At 41.4% G+C, this 14,189-nt stretch overlaps 1 protein-coding gene across 1 annotated transcript in view; it reads left to right on the plus strand.

Annotated features, from left to right (window-relative positions):
• The first annotated feature begins 6,296 nt into the window (after positions 1-6,296).
• Positions 6,297-14,189, plus strand: part of LOC128703726 (uncharacterized) — a 49,498-nt gene continuing 41,605 nt past the window's right edge. The window contains exons 1-2 of the mRNA XM_053798500.2: positions 6,297-6,356; positions 8,571-8,765. Coding sequence (XP_053654475.2) covers positions 6,349-6,356; positions 8,571-8,765 — 203 coding nt within the window. The 5' untranslated portion in view covers positions 6,297-6,348. The remainder of the gene's footprint in view (positions 6,357-8,570; positions 8,766-14,189) is intronic.

Below are 14,189 nucleotides of genomic sequence, written 5' to 3' on the forward strand. Positions count from 1 at the left end.
AAATGGAAGACAGGAATAAATAAAGGGGATGTAAATAGTGTGCTGAAAATATTTAGCCTAGACAGGACTCGCAGGAATGGTTTTAAGTTGGAAAAATTCAGATTCAGGAAGGATATAGGAAAGTACTGGTTTGGTAATAGAGTTTTGGATGAGTGGAACAAACTCCCAAGTACAGTTATAGAGGCCAGAACGTTGTGTAGCTTTAAAAGTAGGTTGGATAAATACATGAGTGGATGAGGGTGGGTGTGAGTTGGACCTGATAGCTTGTGCTACCAGGTCGGTTGCCGTGTTCCTCCCTTAAGTCAATGTGACCTGACTTGACTAGGTTGGGTGCATTGGCTTAAGCCGGTAGGAGACTTGGACCTGCCTCGCATGGGCCAGTAGGCCTTCTGCAGTGTTCCTTCGTTCTTATGTTTTTATGTTCTTAAGTGTCATTGTTTGCAGATGATGTGAAGTTAATGAGGATAATTAAATCCGTCGAGGATCAGGTAGGACTTCAAAGAGGCCTGGATAGGCTGCAAGCCTGGTCCAGCAACTGGCTCCTTCAATTTAACCCTGCTAAATGCAAAGTCATGAAGATCGAGGAAGGGCAAAGAAGACCGCAGACACAGTATAGTCTAGGTGGCCAAAGACTGCAAACCTCACTCAAGGAAAAGATCTTGGAGTGAGTATAATACCGAGCACATCTCGTGAGGCGCACATCAATCAGATAACTGCTCCAGCATATGGGCGTCTGGCAAGCCTACGGATAGCGTTCCGATACCTCAGTAAGGAATCGTTCAAGAATCTGTACACCAATTACGTCAGGCCCATACTGGAGTATGCAGCACCAGTTTGGAATCCACACCTTGTCAAGCACGTCAAGAAATTAGAGAAAGTGCAAAGGTTTGCAACAAGACTAGTCCCGAAGCTAAGGGGATTGTCCTACGAAGAAAGGTTAAGGGAAATTGGCCTAACGACACTGGAGGACGGGAGGGTCAGGGGAGACATGATAACGACTTATACAATACCACGCAGAATAGACAAGGTGGATAAAGACAGATTGTTCAAGAGATTGGCCACAGAAACAAGGGGTCACAATTGGAAGTTGAAGACTCAGATGAGTCAAAGGGATGTTAGGAAGTATTTCTTCAGTCATAGAGTTGTCAGGCAGCGGAATAGCCTAGAAAGTGAGGTAGTGGAGGCAGGAACCTTACATAGATTTAAGACAAAGTTTGATAAAGCTCGGGGAGCAGAGAGAGGACCCAGTAGCAGTTAGTGAAGAGGCGGGGCCAGGAGCTATGACTCGACCCCTGCAACCACAAATAGGTGAGTACACACATACTTCAACATGAGACAGAAAGGACTACTGGAAGTCAGAACAGGGAGGTACACCTACAAGGGATATACCAACAAGTGTTGAATGAAATACAACTGAGGATGAGGTGAAGAAGCTGCTAAGTGATTCTTGATACCTCAAAGGTAGTGGTACCGGACATCTCTTCGTGGGCCCTTAGAGAGAGAGCAGAGATGCTGTGTGTGCCACTAACAACAATTTTCAACACATTCATTGAAAATGGGAAACTATCTGAGGTATGGAAATGTAGTTCCCATTTTTAAGAAAGGAGATAGGCACAAGGCAGTAAACTATATACCAATGTCACTGAAGTGTATATTATGACAAATCATGGAGAAGTTTATCAGGAGAGTGGTGGAACACCTCAAACGGAACAAGCTTATAAACGACAACCAGCTTGGATTCATGGAAGACAAATCCTGATTCACTAATGTACTGTAGTTTTATGACAAGATAACGGAAGACCCAAGAGAGAGGGGTCAGTCCTAGGACCAGTGCTATTTTTGGTATATGTGAATGACATGACGGAAGGGATAGACTCAGAAGTGTCCTTGTTTGCAGATGATGTGAAGTTAATGAGGAGAATTAAATCGGATGAGAATCAGGCAGGACTACAAAGAGACCTGGAGAGGTTGGACACCAGGTCCAGCAACTGGCTCCTTGAATTTAATCCTGTCAGATTCAAAGTCATGAAGATCGGTGAAGGGTAAAGAAGACCGCAGAGTATAGGCTAGGTAACCAAAGACGGCAAACCTCACTCAAGGAAGAGGATCTTGGGGTAAGTATACTCTGTGGTCTTCTTTGCCCTTCTCCGATCTTCATGAATTTGCATTTAGCGGGGTTAAATTCGAGGAGCCATTTGCTGGACCTAGCTTACAACCTGCCCGGGTCTCTTTGTAGTCCTGCCTGATCCTCATCCGATTTAATTCTCCTCATTAACTTCACATCATCTGCGAACAAGGACACTTCTGAGTCTATCCCTTCCGTCATGTCATTCACATATACCAAAAATACCGCTGATCCTAGGGCTGACCCTTCACTCTCGTGCCCTACTTCCGTTACCCTGTCAGAAAACTCCAGTAGATTTGTGACACTAGATTTGCCTTCCATGAATCCGTGTTGGTTGTCGTTTATATACTTGTTCCATTCTAGGTGCTCCACCACTCTCCTCCTGATAATATTTTCCATGACTTTACGTACTATACACGTCAGTGACACTGGTCTATAGTTTAGTGTCTTGTGTCTGTCTCCTTTCTTAAAAATAGGGACAACATTTGCCATCTTCCATACCTCAGCTAGTTGCCCAGTTTCAATGAATGTGTTGAAAATTTTTGTTGGTGGTGCACACAGCCTCTCTGCTCCCTCTCTAAAGACTCAGAGAGATATGTCCGGTCCTGCCGCCTTTGAGGTATCAAGATCACTTAGCAGCTTCTTCACCTCCTCCTCGGTTGTATTTCATTCAACACTTGTCGGTATTTCCCTTGTTGGTGTACCCCCCCCCCTGTTTTGGCTTTCCAGAGTTCTTTCTGTCTCCACTGTAAATACTTCCTTAAATCTTATGTTGAGCTGTGTGTGTGTACTCACCTATTTGTACTCACCTATTTGTGGTTGCAGGGGTCGAGTCCTAGCTCCTGGCCCCGCCTCTTCACCGGTTGCTACTAGGCCCTCTCTCTCCCCGCTCCATGAGCTTTATCAAACCTCGTCTTAAAATTGTGTATGGTTCCTGCCTCCACTACGTCATTTTCTAGGCTATTCCACTGCCTTACAACTCTGACTGAAGAAATACTTCCTACTATCTCTCTGACTCATTTGTGTCTTCAACTTCCAATTGTGGCCTCTTGTTTCTGTGTCCCCTCCCTGGAACATCCTGTCTTTGTCCACCTTGTCTATTCCACGCAGTATTTTATATGTCGTTATCATGTCTCCCCTGACCCTCCTGTCTTCCAGTGTCGTCAGGCCGATTTCCCTTAATCTTTCTTCATAGGACATTCCCCTTAGCTCTGGAACTAACCTTGTCGCAAACCTTTGTACTTTCTCTAGTTTCTTGACGTGCTTTATCAAGTGCGGCTTCCTAACAGGTGCTGCATACTCCAGTATGGCCCTGACATACACGGTATACAGTGTCTTGAATGATTCCTTACTAAGGTATCGGAATGCTGTTCTCAGGTTTGCCAGGCGCCCGTATGCTGCAGCAGTTATCTGATTGATGTGTGCTTCCGGAGACATGCTCGGTGTTATACTCACCCCAAGATCTTTCTCCTTGAGTGAGGTTTGCAGTCTTTGGCCACCTAGCCTATACTCTGTCTGTGGTCTTCTGTGCCCTTCCCCTATCTTCATGACTTTGCATTTGGCAGGATTAAATTCGAGAAGCCATTTGCTGGACCAGGTGTCCAGTCTGTCCAGGTCTCTTTGAAGTCCTGCCTGGTCCTCATCAGATTTAATTCTCCTCATTAACTTCACATCATCTGCAAACAGGGACACTTCTGAGTCTAACCCTTCCGTCATGTCGTTCACATATACCAAAAATAGCACTGGTCCTAGGACCGACCCCTGTGGGACCCCGCTCGTCACAGGTGCCCACTGTGTGTGTGTGTGTGTGTGTGTGTGTGTGTGTGTGTGTGTGTGTGTGTACTCACCTAATTGTACTCGCCTAATTGTGGTTGCAGGTGTCGAGACTCGGCTCCTGGCTCCGCCTCTTCAATGACCACTACTGGGTCCTCCCTCTCCCTGTTCAATGAGCTTTTTCATACCTCGCTTTAAAACTATGTGTGGTTCCTGCCTCCACTTGCCAGACTATTCCACCACCTAGCAACTCTGTGGCTGAATAAATACTTCCTGACATCCCTTTGGTTCATCTGAGTCTTCGACTACCAATTGTGACTCCTTGTTTCTGTGTCCCCTCTCTAGAACATCCTCTGTCCACCTTATCTATTCCTCGCAGTATTTTGCATGTCGTCATCCTGTCACCCCTGATCCCCCTGTCCTCCAGTGTCGTCAGACCAATTTCCCTTAACCATTCTTCGTAGGGCATTCCTCTTAGCTCTGGAACCAGCCTTTTTGCAAACCTGCGTATCCCTGTATGTGCCTGACGTACACAGTGTATAGAGTCTTGAACGATTCCTTACTGAGGTATTGGAACGCTATTCTCAGGTTTGCCAGGCGCCCAAATGCCGAAACAGTTATTTGGTTAATGTGGGCTCGGTGTTATACTCACCCCTTGAACTTTCTCCTTGAGTGAGGTTTGCAGTCTTCGGCCGCCTAGCCTACACTCTGTCGGCGGTCTTCTTTGCCCTTCCCCGATCTTCATGACTTTGCATTTGGCGGGGTTAAATTCTATGAGCCAGTTACTGAACCACGCGTCCGGCCTGTCAAGGTCTCTTTGTAGACCTGTCTAGTCCGCATCTGATTCAATTCTCATTAACTTCACAACGGCAAATATGGACACTTCTGAATCAATCCCTTTCGTCAAGAATGGCACTGGTCCTAGGACTGACCCCTGTGGGACCCCGCTCATCACAGGCACCCACTGTGGTACCTCATCATGTACCATGACTCGTTGTTGCCTCCCTGTCAGGTATTCTCTGATCCATTGTAGTGCCCTTCCTGTTATACGTGCCTGATCCTCTAGCTTCTGCACTAATCTCTTGTGAGGAACTGTGTCAAAGGCCTTCTGGCAGTCCAAGAAAATGCAATCGACCCACCCCCTCCCTCTCATGTCTTACTTCAGTTATCTTGTAATAAAACTCAAGTAGGTTTGTGACACAGGATTTGCCCTCCATGAATCCATGCTGGCTGTAGTTTGTAACCTTGTTCCATTCCAGGTGCTCCACCACTCTCCTGATAATATTCTCCCTGACTTTGCATACTTTACACGTCAGTGGCACTGGTCTATAGATTAGTTTGTGTTTGTTTACTCACCTAATTTTGGTTGCAGAAGTCGAGTCATAGCTCCTGGCCCCACCCTTTCACTGGTCGCTACTAGGTTCTCTTTCCCTGCTCCATGAACTTCATCGTACCTCATCTTAAAACTATGTATGGATCCTGTATCCACTACTTCACTTTCCAGCCTATTTCACCTCCTGATAACTCTGATTGAAGAAATGCTTCCAAGCATTCCTCTGACTCATCTGGATCTTCAACTTGTTGCTGTGTCCAATCTCGAGGACATCCTGTCCTTATCCTTGTCAATTCCTCGCAGTATTTTATATGTCGTTATCTTGTACCCCCCCCATCCCTCCTGTCCTCCAATGTTATCAGGTTGATTTCCCTTAACCTCCTTAGCTCTGGGACTAATCTTGTTTCAAACCCTTGCACATTCTCTAATTTCTTGACGTGCTTGAGCACGTGTGGGTTCCAAACTGGTGCTTCATACTCCAATATGTTCCTGACGTACACGATGTACAGTCTTGAACGACTCCTTACTAAGGTTTCAGAATCCTATTCTTAGGATTGACAAGCGCTCATATGCTTTATTTGGTTGATGTGCTCCTCAGGATATTTTGAGTGAGAGAGAGAGAGAGGGAGAGAGAGGGAGAGAGAGGGAGAGAGAGAGGGAGAGAGAGGGAGAGAGAGGGAGAGAGAGAGGGGGAGAGAGAGGGAGAGAGAGAGAGGGAGAGGGAGAGAGAGAGAGGGAGAGAGAGGGAGAGAGAGAGAGGGAGAGATAGAGAGAGAGAGAGAGAGAGAGAGAGAGAGAGAGAGAGAGAGAGAGAGAGAATAAAAATGAATGAGTGAATAACGTTTACATATTTAGAAGAGTTTTTATCATTACTCAAACTCTGATGTAAACAATATCCCTTGTGCCCTTGTGCTACCACAAGTATTTCATATTTGAAAAATGAAGTGAGATATATAAGCCTCCCCTGTGACAGAAACACTGTAGGAGGTGGGGGGAGGGGGGGACAGTAACATGTTGATATAACCCAACCACAAAGTCAGGGATCATTCACTCAGCTTCCGTCTTTCCACGAAGGCAATCCTGCTCCTTTCTGGTCTCCGAAACACACTTAACCACTATGATAAGGTAAGTCACTGACACTAGGTTCCTACCTTGTGCTGGTTAGCACTTATGTTAAAGGAGCTTCTAGAAAATAAGGATCGTCCACCGGTGGCAACGTGCTAATACTGACTCCTTTCTAGACAGATCATAAACTCGTCTCGACATTTCTAGGTATGATTTTAGTTCATATTTTCATTACATCATTTTTAGTCTTATTAGAATAGTTCAGGATTGTCGATCCAGCAATAAACATCTTTCTTGTTGCAGTTAAGCTCATTGTTCCATTGGCTCATGATCTTTCATGATTGATTCATGTGTCAGCAGTTCTCAGACTTCCTTCACAATGCATTATTAAATTTCCATTCCTCCCATTCATGCGCTGTTTGACAGTATCATCTCGTTCACAAAAGTAAATAGTCCTTTACCAGATGTTCTGTTTCTCGCCTTTCTCAAGAAAGTCTTCTTCTAGCAATTCAGTCTTAGTCTAGTTCCAGAAGATGGGAATCTACTTCCAACAATACAGACTTGATTCACTACCGAATCCCGTTTATGTAACAGCATTTTCGTAAGATTATATAAAACTGATTTTTTCTATTGCGGTTTACAAATGTTTTACCACATTTTCCACTACATTACGCAATCGTATGACCCAAAATACTATAGAGGAAGAGGAAGCATATTGAACCATTTTTTTTAATTTTCCGTTAGGTCAAGTGCATCAACAAGACAGTAGTGTTGTTCACTATGCTTTGGAAGTTCTTCACTGTAAACATAGCAGATCATTAAATAATCATCTGCTATGCTCGTCAGTTGATGTGATGGAAATCAATGAACAAGCTTAATTGGTCATGTAATTCTAAGCTTCCTGCATCATAATGTCTAAATATCGGCTCTCTCTTTCAATAGCCTGTCACAGTGAAGGCTTTTCCAACTTAAAGGAAAAAGAATGTCTTCTGATTGGTCAGCTACAGTGCGTCTACTTGAGCGATGCTGAAGAATGCTGTCATACTGTATACAAACTTCTCTTGTGTCTTGTGACCGTCCATCGCTCAATCTTAATTCTATAACACTTTACACTTATCTTCGATTAATTACTGTGAGAAAATAACTCATTAAAGGTGATCACTGGATTACGGAAAAAGTCTAATGATCTCGGGAACAAGATCTACCTAGAACTTTGATTGCCTTTGTCCCTGTGTGTTGTAATTCATTGATGATGATCTTAATTATGATTGATGATCATAATGGTAAAAATTATAATAAAACTGATATTAAAAATAATAATTATAAAATAATTTAATATAATAATAATAATAATAATAATAATAATAATAATAATAATAATAATAATAATAATAATAATAATAATGATTTAGAATTTGGATAAATGCAATAGAGCAATCTCCCAAAAAGTTGTACTTCTTGCAGTAGTTTTAAGGCGACATTCCTTGCGTCTTTCTCCACATTAAGGTACCAGTGTAAGAGGAAAGAACATTTGTTACAACTTCTTGACTCAAGAACAAACGTAAACATTATTTGTCTGAAACTTTTAAATGCCTGAAACTTCTGAGTGAGACCTACCTAAGTAGCACAATTGGTCAGAATTTGATCTTTTGCGATGGAGAATAATCTCTCATAGATGTTAACTATGATTTTTTTTTCATTAAGAGGTACCAAAATAAGTGTTCAGTGAAATAAGTGTTGGTGGTGGCTGATACAGCCAGGTTACACAAATTTTCATTATAAAATCCAGTGGCGTCAGAGGTCTCGTGATGCCCAGGGCCAAGTCTTTGATTGCATGCTCCAAAGACTCCTTGATTGCATGCCCCAAATCACTATCTTATTTGTCTCTCTAATTGTATGCCCCCCAATTTGGATGCCCGGGGGCATCGCCCTTCTCCCCCCTTCCCTCTGCAAGCCACTGATCGAATCGTTATATTAAAACCGTTGTGGCTGGATGGTTATATTGCTCGACCAGGAACCTGTAATGAACAAGGTTCGAATCCAAGGTCTATTCTTCTATATATTCATTGACAGTCGCTCACTATAACTTACCCTGGGTTTATGTATTCAATAATATGAGATGTACTCTGGAAGTGCTGGTTGTTGAGTGCTGACAGTGTTTGGCCTGGTCTGAATATGTGCGTGTGTGTGTATTCGAGTGTTTAAATAGTTTTATGTATTCTCAGTAAAATGGTTTTCGAGAACACCTGAACAATGCCTGTCTCACCCTGCCAGGTTGTGCATCTTGCTGCTAGCAGCCAGGATACATCTAGAAACCTTCCCTTGGTGTTCCTACGCTCTCACCGTTGATGCAGCACCAGACATCTCCAGCAACGATGAAAACCAGCCATTGATGAGCAGTGTTGATGACTTTTACAAAGTGGGTCATCAGTATTGGAAGGGAGATTTCCCTAACAGAAACTTCTTAAGGTGAGCCAATGATTAATTAAATATGCTTTCACTGTTAGTCTAGTTAAAATAATATATGGAATTACCGGACAAATAAATCGTAAGGAAGACGGCAAGGGGGGGGGGGGGGGTGACGGCAATAAAAAAAAAGGAATACATCCAAATATTCTTTGAAAGAACATGGAGAGGGGGAAGAGAAAATAGATCAATGTATTGGAAAGGAAAGGAACAGGATAAGTTGAAGAAGAGTTCAGAGGATGTAGAGATGTGTGATTATTGATGGGTGCCTCTGCAGGGCTTAACATAGCCACTCCATGCATTGTTTGTCTATACCACATTTACATAGTAATTAGTTTCACGCATTTGCTACCTCGCACCCGCTGAATTTCTATGTAACATTCATTTAGTTTATTCGAATTTTAAGATGCCATCTGTGTCTTCTGATTCCCTCTCATCACATGTCCTTACTGTTTATTCCTGGGGATCTTTTGTATATTATGATCTAAACTCATCTAGCATTTCTCTCTTGAATGATGTTAGATTAGGTTCATTACATCTCTTATATAAACTCAGTTCTGGTACCAAAACTTTCATAACACTTTGTATATTCCCTAGTTTCCATATAGATAAAAGATTCTTTATTTCAGTATGATACAATGTTTGTATAAGGGTGAATGATATTTAGATGTGCTTGCAAAAAGCCCCTTAAGCCAGGTTTCAGTAAAAATAAAAAGGGAGAAGATTGTAATTAAGGAATCTAGGAGTGCAGGAGGTCATCACAGTTCTAATGCTGCACTTAAAAATCGTTATAGAAAAAAAACAATACCGTGACTGGAACAATACACGAATAACTCGCAGTGTGACGTTGTAAATGGCCCAAGTCGGACCAAAACGTCGTCGTAAACTCCTCTCCTCTGTATACCTGTAGTTTACCTGGGTTACTTGTGTAAAAATAATATTCCTGGCATTACTGACGACTGAAGTGGCTTGTGTTAAATGTTGGTTGGGATTTCCATTATTTTAGGTCGATGTCAGCATTCAGTATTTAAGTTAACATTGGCAAGGCGCGATTATAGACGATTAACTAGTAAATATTATTAAATTATAATAATCTATAAATGGATTATAAGTGGAAATAGTAATATTTTCTGATAAAAGAATGATTGAAAAAGTATTAGTCAATGAATAGTGTTGAAGTGTGCAGTAGTAAATATATTAAGCTGTAATACTAATTAAGTATAATACACTATTAAGACTAGATTTTATACCAGTTTAGTACCTGATTTAGACTTGTTACCGCTCAAACTAGACAGTAAAAAATGTGTACAGTTCTATACTAAAGAGAAAATTTAACTTAAAGTACCCTAATATAAGATAAAATGATTTGCAGTAAATATTTAAAGAAATACGGTAAAAATATAATGCGTATGGTTCTTTACTAAACAATTTAAAATTGTAGAAGCTTAGTGGATGTAAATTTGTTAATAAAAGACAGTAAAAAAATGTTTACCTTTCTTAAGTAAACAAAATAGTGAACTTCTAGTGACTAAATAAGCAATAAAAACTGAGGTAAGATAAGATTTCGTTCGGATTTTTAACCCGGTGGGTTAGCCACCCAGGATAACCCAAGAAAGTCAGTGCGTCATCGAGGACTGTCTAACTTATTTCCAATGTGGTCCTTAATCTTGTCCCCCAGGATGCGACCCACACCAGTCGACTAACACCCAGGCACTTATTTGCTGCTAGGTGAACAGGACAACAGGTGTAAGGAAACGTGTCGAAATGTTTCCACCCGCCGGGAATCGAACCCGGGTCCTCCGTGTGTGAAGCGGGAGCTCTAACTACCAGGCCACCGGGCCTGAAATATTTAGTTAACAACAGCTGACACAAAAGACCAATAAGAAATATTAGAATTTTAGAGACTATATGGATTTTGAAATACCATATAACATAATAATGAAATTACAAATCTAGGTTTGATAACACTGTTTGTGGATATAAGTGGGTATAAACTGCATCTTTTCTGATTCAGAAAGGACACCATTACTTAATTCTTCATAATTTATGAAGTGCCTCTTTCCTGAGGATTCTTTTCTGTGATTTTCCATCCCTCGCAAAGCACTGGTGGATTATTTTTATTGTGGCTCAGTTTTCTTAGTCTATAAAGAAGAATTTGTCTCACTTTGGTAAAGTGCTCATTGATATACACACTGTTTTTCGTAGTTATAGATGATTGTAACAGGTCATATCTTTTTCAGCTAGAGCGGAATTTTAACAGCACAGTTTGCCAGGTTGTTTACCAATCGGTTTACACTCTCATCACTAGATATGTTGACTAAGGTGTTTGATCAGTTGAAAGTTGGTCTGCATACATGTGTCTTGGGTTATGGATGCTGGGAGGTGTTGGCTGTTAACTACAACAGCAACGAAGAGCTGCTGCTAGTATGATCTTGATAGTTATTAATGACATCAGCAAGTTGCAAGTTCACTCGTGATTTATTTTCTTTGATGTTAGTGTTAGGTTGGGTCACCAGTTCTCTGAGGAGGGAAATGGTGTCCTGAGTCTCAGAGTGTTTTGTTCCAGGTTAGTGATCTTGTCTAGGCAGTGAGCACTGGAGGTATTTAGCTCTTGCATTTTCCAGGAGATAATATAAGTTTTTTCCACCTTGTATCCGGATGATTTTGGCTACCTCTGGGTCGTTTATCTTCATATTAACAAATTCATGGAAAGAGTTGCCTTCGTTGTTCGGAATGGCGGCTGTGGAAAATTGCATTTAGCTGAATGTATCATATGTGCATAACAGTAAATGAACAGATAATTATTATTTATCAGTTAGACAAGTAGGAATTTGGGACACCTAGGTCGCAAAAAATGTCCGCCTTCGATACCTACCACTGTCATATCCACAAGTTGCTCTGGACCTCTTAATTAAATGAAATATACATCACCAGGAATGCTGGTAAATATATAAATTTGTGGACTGTATATTAAAAATAATAAATGGTTACATAACAGAAGGAAAATATATCTTAATATCACTCACCAATTTGACTGGATATTAAGTTGTATCATACTCACAAAAACCTCACTAACTAAATTTATGAAAACACTGGCCAAAATTATACACAAATCTAGAGAGCTTATCTGAGGTTCCTGGAGCTGTCTTGTCCAGTCGTCTGATATCTCAAGTTATGCAGGAATGCATGTCCAACAATTTCGCCTCCTATTTGAGAGGTGTCAGCCCAATTTTAACCTCTAGAGCACGAAAAATTCTTCCCATTATATTAACGTTGTATCCAATTCAAAACCAAGATGGCTAGACTCCTCTGCGCAGAAGCAGGCTTTCCGTTTTCTATGACATATTATTAAATAGAGTATGGCCATCTATTTACGTATAAATACTGTTTCCGGAAAATATATACAGTATTTTCCACAGCGGCCATGTTTGTTGATTTTAGAGGAGTGATGTGCGGGTAGTGAGAGGTGACGGATGCTACCTTCTGGCGAGGAATAGGAGACACTGTACCTGTGGCAATATTCCCCCTCACCTGCATTGCTCTGAGTCCTGGGTTGGTTACTGGATCTTCCTTTGTTGTCCTGTCCCCTGGCCATCAGCAGTAGCTTCAGATGATTTGTATATGGGTAGTGGGCGAATGTTGGGAAATTTTACTTCATCTGGCAGGGAGGTTGGTAATATTGCGTAGAGACGATGTAAATAATTTCGCCTGTTTGCGAATTGTTAAGCATTTCAAATCTCTTTCGTTGTGCACTGCATGTGGCAGGATTTGATGAAATAACTTTGAAAACAACCCTGGTGCCCCGGGGTATTGTGCCCCGGGGTATGGTGCCCTGGGGTATGGTGCCCCAGGGTATGGTGCCCTGGGGTATGGGTTAACATCGTCTAGCTATGGCTAGGTGCTCATACTTATCTGGGGTCTGGCTCCATGGAAAAGTACTGTGGACTAAGACAGAGTTTGCAGGTTCGAGTCCTGCTGTTGACGTAGAGACAACGTTTGTATATAATATATAATTTATATATACATATATATATAGTGTATATATATATATATAGTGTATATATATATATATACACCCAGGGAAGTACTACCGTCCTGCCAGATGACTGTGAAACAAAAACCTGTAACTGTTTTGCATGATGGTAGGATTGCTGGTTTCTTTTTCTGTCTCATAAACACGCTAAGATAACAGGGATATCTTGCTACTCCTACTTACACTTTGGTCACACTTCACAGACACACACATGCATATATATATATACATACATCTAGGTTTTTCTCCTTTTTCTAAATAGCTCTTGTTCTTTTTTATTTCTTCTATTGTCCATGGGGAAGTGGAAAAGAATCTTTCCTCCGTAAGCCATGCGTGTCGTATGAGGCGACTAAAATGCCGGGAGCAATGGGCTAGTAACCCCTTCTCCTGTATACAATTACTAAAAAAGAGAAGAAGAAAAACTTTATAAAACTGGGTTGCTTAAATGTGCGTGGATGTAGTGCGGATGACAAGAAACAGATGATTGCTGATGTTATGAATGAAAAGAAGTTGGATGTCCTGGCCCTAAGCGAAACAAAGCTGAAGGGGGTAGGAGAGTTTCAGTGGGGGGAAATAAATGGGATTAAATCTGGAGTATCTGAGAGAGTTAGAGCAAAGGAAGGGGTAGCAGTAATGTTAAATGATCAGTTATGGAAGGAGAAAAGAGAATATGAATGTGTAAATTCAAGAATTATGTGGATTAAAGTAAAGGTTGGATGCGAGAAGTGGGTCATAATAAGCGTGTATGCACCTGGAGAAGAGAGGAATGCAGAGGAGAGAGAGAGATTTTGGGAGATGTTAAGTGAATGTATAGGAGCCTTTGAACCAAGTGAGAGAGTAATTGTGGTAGGGGACTTGAATGCTAAAGTAGGAGAAACTTTTAGAGAGGGTGTGGTAGGTAAGTTTGGGGTGCCAGGTGTAAATGATAATGGGAGCCCTTTGATTGAACTTTGTATAGAAAGGGGTTTAGTTATAGGTAATACATATTTTAAGAAAAAGAGGATAAATAAGTATACACGATATGATGTAGGGCGAAATGACAGTAGTTTGTTGGATTATGTATTGGTAGATAAAAGACTGTTGAGTAGACTTCAGGATGTACATGTTTATAGAGGGGCCACAGATATATCAGATCACTTTCTAGTTGTAGCTACACTGAGAGTAAAAGGTAGATGGGATACAAGGAGAATAGAAGCATCAGGGAAGAGAGAGGTGAAGGTTTATAAACTAAAAGAGGAGGCAGTTAGGGTAAGATATAAACAGCTATTGGAGGATAGATGGGCTAATGAGAGCATAGGCAATGGGGTCGAAGAGGTATGGGGTAGGTTTAAAAATGTAGTGTTAGAGTGTTCAGCAGAAGTTTGTGGTTACAGGAAAGTGGGTGCAGGAGGGAA

The sequence above is a fragment of the Cherax quadricarinatus genome, chromosome 76 (genome assembly GCF_038502225.1).
Source record: "Cherax quadricarinatus isolate ZL_2023a chromosome 76, ASM3850222v1, whole genome shotgun sequence".
Taxonomy (NCBI): Eukaryota; Metazoa; Arthropoda; class Malacostraca; order Decapoda; family Parastacidae; genus Cherax; species Cherax quadricarinatus.